Source organism: Orcinus orca, chromosome 1, assembly GCF_937001465.1.
Source record: "Orcinus orca chromosome 1, mOrcOrc1.1, whole genome shotgun sequence".
In the NCBI taxonomy this organism is placed as follows: domain Eukaryota; kingdom Metazoa; phylum Chordata; class Mammalia; order Artiodactyla; family Delphinidae; genus Orcinus; species Orcinus orca.
Genome location: NC_064559.1, coordinates 181288139 through 181299095, shown reverse-complemented (window position 1 = coordinate 181299095; position 10957 = coordinate 181288139). Strand labels below are relative to the sequence as shown.

Genomic DNA, 10957 nt, shown 5'->3' with positions numbered 1-10957 from the left:
TCCGGGTACATTGCGATTTCCATTCCCTTAGGCAATAGCTGGCAGCCAGGCCAGCGGGAAACTTCTGCAGGAGACAATCTAAATAGCTGCCTTGGTCTCCAGACTCACCAGAGAGTCATTCTGGTCACTTCTGGGAGAGGCCTCAGGATCCTGACCTATAGAGAAAAGCAGAGACAAAGATCTAGTAAACTGACCCTTCGAAGCCCTTTAGCTCTCTGTTATTGAATAGAAATATCCTTATTCATTGGTGGGGTGGCGGGGTGATAGGAAGCGGGGAGCTGAGGAGGGTACTTGAGCAAGGAACACAACCCCATAGCGCAGAACAGGGGAGAGGAGAGAAGGCTGTATCCCTCGGGGCTTATGAGGAGTGGGGGGAAAAAACAAGAGTGCGGGACCATGTCACATGGTTGTACACTGCACGACTCTAGGGGGCACCATTCATACTTTTGTCATTGTAGGTTTGTATTGTGGCAAATTTCCTGCAGATGGCAGTAAAGTATCTGGAGGAAGGGACCCTGTTTGGGCAGGGCTGGGTGCAGGAAGGATTCTTTATCTACCTATCAATCAGGTATTCAACCATCTTAACATCACATATTCAGGACCCTCCCTGTTCTTGGCATTTATACTTAAGGACGACTGAAGATGTGATCCCTTCTTCATGAAACTCAGTCTAGTTAAGAGGACAGAAGGGACAGAATAATTACATTCCTGTATGTATTGGGAAAGAAGGGAGCACAGGGACTCAGGGCTAAGGACTGGCCTCCTGGTGAACCAGTAGAAATCTATAGGATTTGTTTTTGGGAACCTCTCAGCAGGTGCTGGTGAAGTCATCATCCTCAACATTTGCTTCAACGTGGTCTCCTCCAGGAAGTCTTCCCTGATCTCTCCAGTCAGACAGCAATCGTATCTCTACCCAGCCCTTGTTTCAGCTGGCCTTATATTAAAGTTCATTGTTTCCACGTATGTTTCCCCCTCCAGATCTCGCTGGTGAGAGCTTGCTGTAGTCAGGAGGCCCATCTCATCCTTCATGGTGTTGCCCCAGGATCTCACTCTGAAAGCGTGGGCTCTAGAAGCTAGAGGCTCAGGGAGGGCTGTGAAATGCAGCTCGGATGCTGGTGTTTGCTCCTGCTTTCAGAGCCTAAGCTCAGCTGCTGGAGTCACTCAAGGGCTCACTCCTGGGGAGATAGCCTTAAGAGCTTGTGCCTGGTCAGAGGAAGAAGCCCAATCCTCTGTGCCCATGTGTCTCTCCTCCAGGATGGAAGCTCTCAGAAGGCGCCTCTCTGCTTCTTCATTCATTCATTCATTCATTCATTCAGTTTAAAAAGTGGGTTTAGCCCCAGCTATGTGCCAGGCACTGTGAAGACAAGTGGATCTGGTGTCAGAAAACTTGGGCAAATTACTTCACTTCTTAGGGCTTCGGTTTCCTTATCTGTAAAGGGGAGATAATGACATCTGCTTCGAATGATCATTGGATGAAAGTCAGAACATACTAGACAAACATGGGTTAACATGTCTATTACTGCACTTAATGTGTCATTCTTTGTATCTTCCCTGGGCAACTAGAAGAGGCAGTGGGGACTCCAGGAAGCCAGTAGTTTCCTAGGCGAGCGAGGAAGTGGCCCCAGGCCTCTTAGTCCTGTCCCTTTCTTTTGTTCACTCCAGGGCTTTGTCAGAGAGCAGATGGAAGTGTGAGTGTGTGTGTTTCTGGCCAAGCCATTATGGGAAAAAGGGGATGCAGGGGTGGAAAATGGAGCCCTAAAAGCAATTCTATTGGGAATCCCTACTCCTGAGCCCAAGGCTCCTCCTCCTTTCTAGCTTCTCTGCTTCTTCCTGGCAATATCCTCAGAGTCCCTGACCCTGTCCTGGAGCTCCGTTTCAGTAGCAGGAGAGATGAACAGGAGAGAGTCCCTGAAAGTGGGGCAGAATGGATTGCAGCTACACACCACCGGCTCAGCTCCAGCTCTTTGAAAGTAAATGTGGGTCACATTAGCTGCAGGGATGGAAAATGACCACGTGGGCAGAATTCTGTGCAGGCAGCAGAAAAGACAGCCAAGCTATCCTTTTTCTGAGGCTCAGGGTCCCTGTGGGACCGCAGCTAGTCAGGGAAGGTGGTTGTCACATTGCAAGGTGCCGTCTTTATGCCACTGGATTCCCATCATGCTTTTCTAGTGACTTCCCCGGTGACACAAAGTCAGGTTTGGAATGTCAGTCTGACTCACGCCTTTCTGTTCTGGAGCAACCTAGGACTGAGGTTAGGAATGCGGAGGAAGAACGGGTTAATTTGGGGGCTGTGGAAAGCTGTCATTTGTGGGGTTAGAGACTTGATGCCTCCAGAGGCGCTGACAGTGCAGCAGGATCTGGGGCTGCACTTGTCTTTTATTCCAGCAGTCCTCCTCCTGGGGAAAGGTCTGTGAACACACCTGGGTGTGAGTGTTAAGAACCCATCGTCACCAAAGTGCTATCCTGAGCCTGGCCAGTTGCTGTTGCTAGGACCTGCTGTGATTTGGCCCCTGGTCTGCCTGTTGCCACCTGTCGGGTAGAAGCCAGCCAGCTTCCTGGCTCTGCCTTGGCTCTCCTGCAGAAGCAGAACTGGTGTCCCTGGCTCGAATCTCCGCCCTGACTTAGGATGCTGCTGCAGAGAAGGTCTGGAAGCCCCTGTAGCTTGAAGAGTGATTATGGGCTGAAGTTTCTGTTCTCAGCTGTGTCCCACCCCTACCCCAGAAGCTACCAGGCTTTTGCCTTGTGGTCAAGGGGAGGATTCTGCCTGGAGCCTCAGTGGGTGTGTCTCTAGGCATCCTCTTCCCTTCTCATTCCCTCTTAAATCTTCCATTCATTCACTCCAGGGAATGGCTTTGGGAGTCAGCTGGAGTGCCAGTTCCATCACTTCATCAGTTGGGTGACCCTGAGAAGTTACTAACCTCACTGAGCCACACTTTCTCACGGGTAAAATGGGGGAGCACGAGTGCCACTGCCAGGTCTTGCAGAGTGGGTTAAATGAGATAGTGGGAGTGAGGGGCCTGGCCCATGCCTGCCATGCAGTCAGACTTGATACGTGTTAGCTCTTCTCATTAATATCATTCATTCAGTCATACACTTGTTCACTAATTCATGACTGCATTGATTCATTTCTTTGCTCATTCGTTGATCATGCACATGTTCATTTAACACATATTCCTAGGACTGCTTTATGCTAGGCTCAGACTAGGCTTCAGAACGCAGCTCCCACCTGTAAAGGCAGCTAGGATGTGACATGAGCTGCGCACATTGTAAGCCCAGAGTTGTGAGGACGTTCTGAGAGGGAAGGGCTTCTTCCTACTTCTGCCCTGCCTCCTAGCTTAGAGCAATGATGGCATTTGATCTGGGACTTGGAAAAGGAATAGGAATTTGCCAGGACAGTCTGAAAAGAGAGGGCACGTCCCTGTTGCTATTCTTGCTCTCCTTTCTTTGGCCTCAATAGAAAGGAAGGAAGGGAAGTGAAGAGAGAACAGCTGGTGGGAGTTAGGAGTTAAAGAATCCAGAGGTTAGTCTGGGGAGTTGAACTCTGGACTCAGTCCAGGAGCTCCTGAGAGCTGATGCCAGCGGGGATCCCCTCGTAAATAGTAGTTGGAAAAGCTCCTGTGTATTGAGTCTGAGATGTGTGCCAGGCATTTTCCATATATCGTTGAAAACTCATGGAACCTTGGGAAGTAGGTGCTATTCTCCCTGTTGACAGAGAGGAAAGTTAAGGAACTTGTTTGAGCTCATACACTTGGCCAGTAGTGGAGCTGGGGTGCAGCATTGCTGAATGTGCACAGCGTCCCCTGAAACACAACACGGGCATGTGCCCTTTGGAATTGTTCATTGCTGGGGTTCAGGTTGGCCTAACTCCCAAGTTCCCAGCTTTCTTCAGAACACTTTAAACGTGTACTAAAGTAGTGAGAATACAATGAACCCCTATCCATCACCCAGATTCAAGAGTTATCCATTCATGGCTAGTCTTATTTCATACACACACCCCAATTCTGCCTCCCCAGTTACATAGGTGGAAGTTCCAGAAATCACATACTTGCACCTCCCACACTTTTAAACTCTGATATTATATTGCCTTTCCCCCAGTAGGAAATATTTCAGTTTATGTGCTCAGTAGTTCTATCTGAAGTCTGGTCAAGTTCCACTGAAGCATTTCGCAGAAATATCAGGAGGGATCCTGCCTCCTGGCCCAGGGGTGTTTCAGTGTCACTTGTCTGATCCTCCGTTCCTTCCAGCTTGAGGTTCATGCCCTACTCCCAGAAACACAGAGCTAGGCTGGAGCATACCTGGTTCTGGGAGTGAACTTGGTTTCTGAGGAATGTGTCTGTCTGTTTTGCCTAAAACACTTCAGATCCGCAGACCCTGGGTTTGAATCAGCGCCCTGCCAATGTACTTGAGGAAAGTACCCCTAACCTAGATTTTGAGGATTCTGTCTTGAGAGACTGAAGTTGAGATGCAGTAGGAGTGAAGTCTTTTAAATCTCAGAGGGAAGGAATTTTGTTCTTGTGGGAGGGGCCTATGCCCCAGGCCTGCCCTGTTGCTGGTGAACTGTTTCTGAGGGAGTACTGGTTGGGGAGATGTTGTGTTAACTGGAGGGAGCTTCGTACGAGCCACAACTCCTAATCTGGGGAAGCTCCCGATTCCCCAAAGGGTACAGACTGCCCGTGGCCCTGTTTGGTAGGAACTCGGGAGGCCCCACACAGGATGAGGCTCTCCCCTGCCCCAGAGCAGGAAGGGAGGTTGGGTGCGGTTGAGCAAATAGGGCTCAGGTTGGCCTGATTCCTTAAAAAGGGAAAATGGAGCAGTTATATTCCCAGAGACTGGGAGCTAGGCGAGGGGCCAGTACCTTTTCCAGCTACTATTGATATGTTCCAAATGCTGGGCTTTGTGCTTAGGATCCTACATGCTATGTTTGACCTAATCCTCAAAATAACTTTAGGAGGCCGACGTGCTGGAGTAGAGGAAACAGAAACCCAGAGAGTTGGGTAACTTGCTCAAGGTCTCCCAGCCAGTGAGGGGACCAAGCTGGGAATGGCACTAGCTCTGCCTAGGGCAACCCACTGCCTTCCCCATTACAAGGAACAGTGGTTTAATGACAGCTAACATCTGTGTGCCACTTCAGGGTTCACAGAGTGCCTTAACACCCATTATCTCCACTGAGCCTCGGGAAGCCGAGGGCGGGCAAGGTGTTCCACGCCCCTTTGGGACAGCTGCCTATCAGGGGTCCAGCTTCTGCTCATTTCCCCCAGTAAAGAGGGAAGATTCTTTGGCATTGGCTCTGACAAGCCAGGGGAGAAGGCCCAGGGAGAGGCTGAGGTGGAGAGACTTGGCCAGTTGCTATGGTAACCCAGATGGCTGAGTAACCATTTTGAAGGTTGCTATGGTGACGGGGTGACGGGCTGCCCGGTGGCTGGGATCTTGTCTTCCTGGGTGGCTGGCACCATCCCGGCCTCTTAAATTAGCAGTTTTTCACTTTCTGAACAGAAGAGGGCAGCATGATAGTAGGCAAAGCCTTCCTACCCCAGAGCAGATTTGGGAACTTGAGGCAAAGTTTAGCAAGCGTTTCCAGGGTCTGGGTGGAAAAGGAGCTTTGGCTGGGATTGGCTAAAGCTGGTGTCTAAAAGGATGGTGGGGCTGAACCTGGAGACGGGTCTTCTGAGCCTAGAACTAGATTTTCTCCCAAGAGCTGGTCAAAGGATAGGGCTTGGGGCAGCCCCTTAAGTGTCTGGCTATCTGGCTCCAGCTACTATTAGGGCATAGGAGACAGCTAACCCCTTCAAAGAGGAACAGAGAAAACACACACACACACAGACACACACACACACACACACCCTACTAGCAAAGAATTTATTTATAAAGCATCAATTAACACATGTAAAATAATGCAACATGAGTCAAGCTGAAGAAGTGCTAGGAGTAAACCTTCCAGAGATTGGAAGAGGAGCAGTAACAGGAGAAATGATTTTGCACTTCCCTCTTTCCTCCCTGCACATGAAATGCCGTCAGCTCTTGGCCACTGAGTGGACAGTATGTTGGACTCTCAACTGTCTTGAATCGCAGATCTAGCTCACACCCCCATCTCCGTATGTCTTCAGCGAGGCATCCACGCCTTCAGCAAATATTTACTGAACACCCACTAGGTGCAAAGCATTGTGTTAGGCCCTGTGATGAAGAAGGTGAAATAGATGCCTGCGCCTCAAAGAATTTATGAACCAGGAGGTTAAGGAGGCAGCGATGCAGACATGCACAGTGCGTGTGGTTGCCCGAGGAATAGGGGAAAGAAAATGCAGTTGGGATTTTGAGAAGAGCCTCTTCTACCTGGATTGACTAAAAATAACTTCAAGTCGTTTCAGGTGAGCTTTCAAGATGGGTAGGGGTTCAGTAGGTGGAGTTGAGGGTGGAGGACATTCCAGGCAAAGGCTCCGAGTTTGATTACAGGGCAAGATGCTGAATGTGAGGGTATAAGGGGAGATCAGACTGTAAAGGAAGGTAGATGTCAAAATATGGAGGACTTTGAATGCCAGGCAGAGATAAGGGAAGCTGTGAGAGAAGCATAGTCTCTTCTTAAAGACGCTAGCCTTCTAGCTAGTCAGAAGCTACGGGCAGCTGAGTATTTTAGGATCATCTGGTTCAGTCGTTCATGCATTTAATCAAAAATTAAAACAAATATTTAATGAGTGCCCTCTATGTGCCAGGTCATTTGCTCAATGCTAAGGACCCTGTGGTGAGCAAGACACACAACAGCCACAGCCCTCAGGGGTTTAGTAAGGATGAAAGACACTGAACCTGTAACAAACCAAATAACTTTGGCTATTACCAAAGGGGAGTAGAGGCAGGAGGGCCTACTAATCTGGGGGATGAAGGCAGGCTTCCCTGCGGGATTTTCAGCAGAGGCCTGAGTAGGAGTGAGCCAGGTCCAAAGAGGAGAGCAGTGAAGGGTTCTGGCCTGGGAGAAAAGCACGTGGGAAGGCCCTGAGGCGAGAGAGCCCCTTGGAGGAGCTGAAAGAAGTTGAGCTTCAGGGAGAGAGGCACCTGGTGAGGCTTAAGTGGGGGAGGACACTCAGAGAAAAAGAGCTTTATTTGCTTGCACTACCCCTTCCCCCCACTAGATGCCCTTCTGAGTACACCCTGCCTCCTTCAGCTTACCCCCGTTGCAGCCTCTTTAGAAATGCAACAGCATTCTCACCATTGGAGCAAAGGAAAATCATAGACCAAAAGGAGAAAGCCTCAGAGCTGTCCCAGTTGTGTGGTCTGGCTATAAATTTAGACTGTTGCTTGGAAAAACCCAAAAACCTCCCCTTCCTATGCTTCCTTCTTCCCATCCCCCCGCCAGCAGCCGCTTTGTTCCTCTATCCTTGTAAAATTTTCTCTATATAAAACAGGAACATCAGCCAAACATGTGGACTTCCCCCTTTCCATTCATTAGAAGAATGCATTACTTCGAAATCTCTTAGGAGCATTTAAATGCAAATCTTGTCAAGAAAGCTACTTGAGTCTGAGAAGCCCTTCTAGCCACAACCCAAACCAGAACTTTCTTCCTTGATTACCATGCTTCTTAATGGTAATCTCAACCCCTTGCCCTCTCCCCCAAATCGCCCCCAGGCCTTCAACAAAGCCTGGTTCCCAGAACAGACTGTTACTCCCTTCCTGCCCTAGTCTTTCCTCACCTTTGGCAAACCTCACTCACAATTCTTGAGGAACCTGCTAAGTGGTGTATGTAGCAGCTCCAGGAAGGGATGGAGGGACTTTCCTATTTACTGTGATGAAAATGAGGAGGCAAATGTCTGTTTGGGGGCGAGGGTGGAGGTGTGTGCCTGTGTCTGGGACTTCCTAGCCCCACTGGTATAAAATAATATAGGAAATGCAGATGACTCAGCACTGATACAGTCAAGATCCTCAGAGTTAGCATTTCTGTATTCTCTGCTGTTTACGAAAAATGTGCTTATGCCATCACCGACTCCTTCATTCTGCATTTTCTACTAAGAGCTTCTTATTTATTTTAAAAAGAATAAACCTCAAGCTTCTTCTCTTCCTTTTCTTAAACTGAGCTCATTAGCCACTGATGCCAAACTGCAAACTAACTTTTTTTGAGCACACAGGACTAAACTGGAAGGAAATGAGCATTTGCCCAAGGATCCTCCCTGTCCGTCCTCTTTCAGGCCTTTCCCTGTATGGTCTCTATGCCTAGAACTTGGGCAGGCCGCAAAACTTGATGGAAAAAGATATGATTAATGCCTTGCTCACCCCATTTCTGATCATGGTATGATGTGGAAACAACCGTCATGCACCTATTAGTGAAAAGCATCATCTCTTTTTTTTTAAATTTTTGGCTGCGTTGAGTCTTTGTTGCTGTGCGCAGGATGTTCTCTAGTTGCGGGGAGCAGGGGCTACTCTTTTTTTTTTTTTTTAGGGACTACTCTTTGTTGTAGTGCGCAGGCTTCTCATTGCGGTGACTTCTTGCGGAACACGGGCTCTAGGTATGCGGGCTTCAGTAGTTGTGGCATGTGGGCTCAGTAGTTGTGGCACGTGGGCTCAGTAGTTGTGGCTTGCGGGCTCTAGAGCGCACGCTCAGTAGTTGTGGCGCACGGGCTTAGTTGCTCCATGGCATGTGGGATCTTCCTGGACCAGGGCTCGAACCCGTGTCCCTTACATTGGCAGGCGGATTCTTAACCACTGCGCCACCAGGGAAGCCCTATCATCTCTTCTTGTTATTAACGTGCTTGCTGAGCATTGACCAAATACTTGGCACTACTCATAGCGTACAGAGATGCAGGCCTTGCCCTGGGGGTGAGAAGCTTCTCTTAAAAATCTCAGAATGGGAACTGAAGTGGAAGCCTGAGTCCCAGTTTTGTCTGCTCAGTGTCACATGAATTCTCCTTTTACTTGCTAGCGTGCTGTTACTATGAGATCAGCCAGCCTAGCTTTTAACCCACAACCACTTTTCCACCTGCTCCCCCCATCCCCCAAATCAACAGGCTTGTTGAGGCTGGGGAGGATAATGGCTGGATGGGGGTAGATGTGGGCAAAAAATCACCTGCATTTACCTGAGTTCCTCGTTCACTGCTCTTGGCCCCAATGCAGTCTGTGAATATTGGGTCTGAAGGATACACAACTGAATGCAGGATCAGAGGATACTGGGAACTCCCTTCTCAAAATTGTCCCCAATACATCTCTACCCATATTTACCAGCATCCTTTCTTCACTCTTTCCTTTTCCCTGATGACAGAGAATAATTGGCTTCCCTTTTTCTTCCCTGAGCAGCTATGCTCCAGAATTCTTTTCTTTGTTCCATAGCAGTCCTGATTCAGTCTCAGGTTCCCACATTTCTCCCTTTTGATCTAAGCCTTTCTGTGCCTGAGGCTGTCACAGTATAATAATCCTGTTGCATCTTTTCCCCATAGATGTGTGTCCTCCTGTCTCTCCTCTTATTCACCCCACGGTGCAGTCAGAATCCTGTTTTCATTCCCTCAGTTGTCATTTCTCAGGCTCTGGCTCCTCGTTCTGGGCCTGGTTTACTTCATGGTGCTGGGTAGGCTCTCGCATTTCGAGTTCAGTTTCTTCCGTTTCTGGAAAACCCTTTGTTCCTGGGATTCTTTGTGGTCTGAGTGTTCCCTTGGCCTCACCCGGCAGCCCGTCTGGATCTTGCCCCGGCCTCATTCGGACCGCGTCTGGCCCTGCGATCTATCTAGGTCTTTGGCTCGCTCCCTTCCGTTCAGTGTCTCTGGGTTCTTCTCCAGCCGCCGCACAGGCCCAGCTCGGTTTCTCTCCAGGGAGCGGGCTCCCTCCTTTGTCCCGGCTCCGGGTGTGGGTCCGCCCCGAGCGGGGCAGCCCTCCCGCCCCGCGTAGTGGGCCTCGGCCTCTCGCGGCCCCTGTGGCCGGCCAGGCCTTTCATCCCGACGCGCCAGGGGCCTCCCACCCAGCGGGGCTCCGGCGGAACGCCGCGCGGGGGCTGGCCTCCCGGCCCCCAACCTCGGCCCCCTCCCCTGCCCGGCCGCGCGGAGGTCCATAGCCCCTGGTGTGTGTGTGTGGTGGCGGAGGGGGGGGGACCTGGGGGGGCCGCCCCGGGGCCGAGGACGCGCCGGGCCGCGGAGGCGGCGGGAAAAGGGGCGGGGAGCGGGCCGGGCCTGGCGCTCCTGACGGGAGGAGCCGCTGCCGCCGCCGCGGGCGGGGTGGGCTGAGGGAGGAGCGGAGCCGAGGGGTGGGGAGGCGGAAACGCCAGCGGGACCGGCGGCGGAGCGCGAGCGGGCTGAGGAGCGGAGAGCGAGCGGCAGGCCGGCAGGGCAGGCGCGGAGCGGAGAGCCGAGAGCCAGGGCGCCGCCGCCGCCGTCCCGGGCCGCACAAAAGGCCGAGGCTGGGGCCGTCGCCTCAGCGCGCGGACCTGCAAGCGGTGCCCGCCGGGGCCCCGGGAGAGCGCGGCGCGGGCGGCCATGGCCGGCTACGTGCCGGGTCAGCAGCCGGCCAACCGCAGCCAGGAGAAGGAGTTCGTGCAGGCGTACGAGGATGTGCTGGAGCGCTACAAAGGTGCGGCGGCGGCGGGCGGGCGGCCCGGGGACTGGCCGGAGCCGGGGCCCGCGGCAGGTGGGGCGGCGGGCGGGGTGGCGCCCACCGGCGCTGGGGCCGGGCCGGAGCCGCCGGGGGCCGGGACCGGCTCATTTCCAGAGTTGAGATGAGCCTCCGAGCCTTCTCCCACCTGGGACGGCGCCTTCACAGCACTAGTTACATTCTAGTGCCCTGTTATCTGGCCCCCGCTGGAAGGAGGCGAGGCCGGGCGCTGTTTCGGAGACCTAACGCGGCGGGGAGTGCGGGGAGGGGGAGGAGAGGAGGAGGAGCTGGGGCGGGAGAAGCCTCCCGTTCCTGGAGAGGCTCGGACCTCCGCGTGCCCGCCGAGGGTCCCTCGTCCCCTTTTGTCTCCCTCGGCCTCTGCTCAGTCGCGTGGCAGCCGAGGTTA

The 10957-nt window shown here is 52.2% G+C and overlaps 1 protein-coding gene across 9 annotated transcripts in view; it reads left to right on the top strand.

Annotated features, from left to right (window-relative positions):
- Window positions 1-10212: 10212 nt before the first annotated feature.
- Window positions 10213-10957, top strand: part of MACF1 (microtubule actin crosslinking factor 1) — a 327256-nt gene continuing 326511 nt past the window's right edge. For 3 of the 9 annotated variants that reach the window (XM_049695359.1, XM_049695342.1, XM_049695331.1), the window contains exon 1: window positions 10244-10530. In XM_049695359.1, the coding sequence (XP_049551316.1) occupies window positions 10437-10530 (94 nt within the window). In that variant the 5' untranslated portion in view covers window positions 10244-10436. Of the gene's footprint in view, window positions 10531-10957 lie in introns of all 9 variants that reach the window. The other 6 variants (XM_049695322.1, XM_049695320.1, XM_049695354.1 and 3 more) reach the window with 5 other exon arrangements.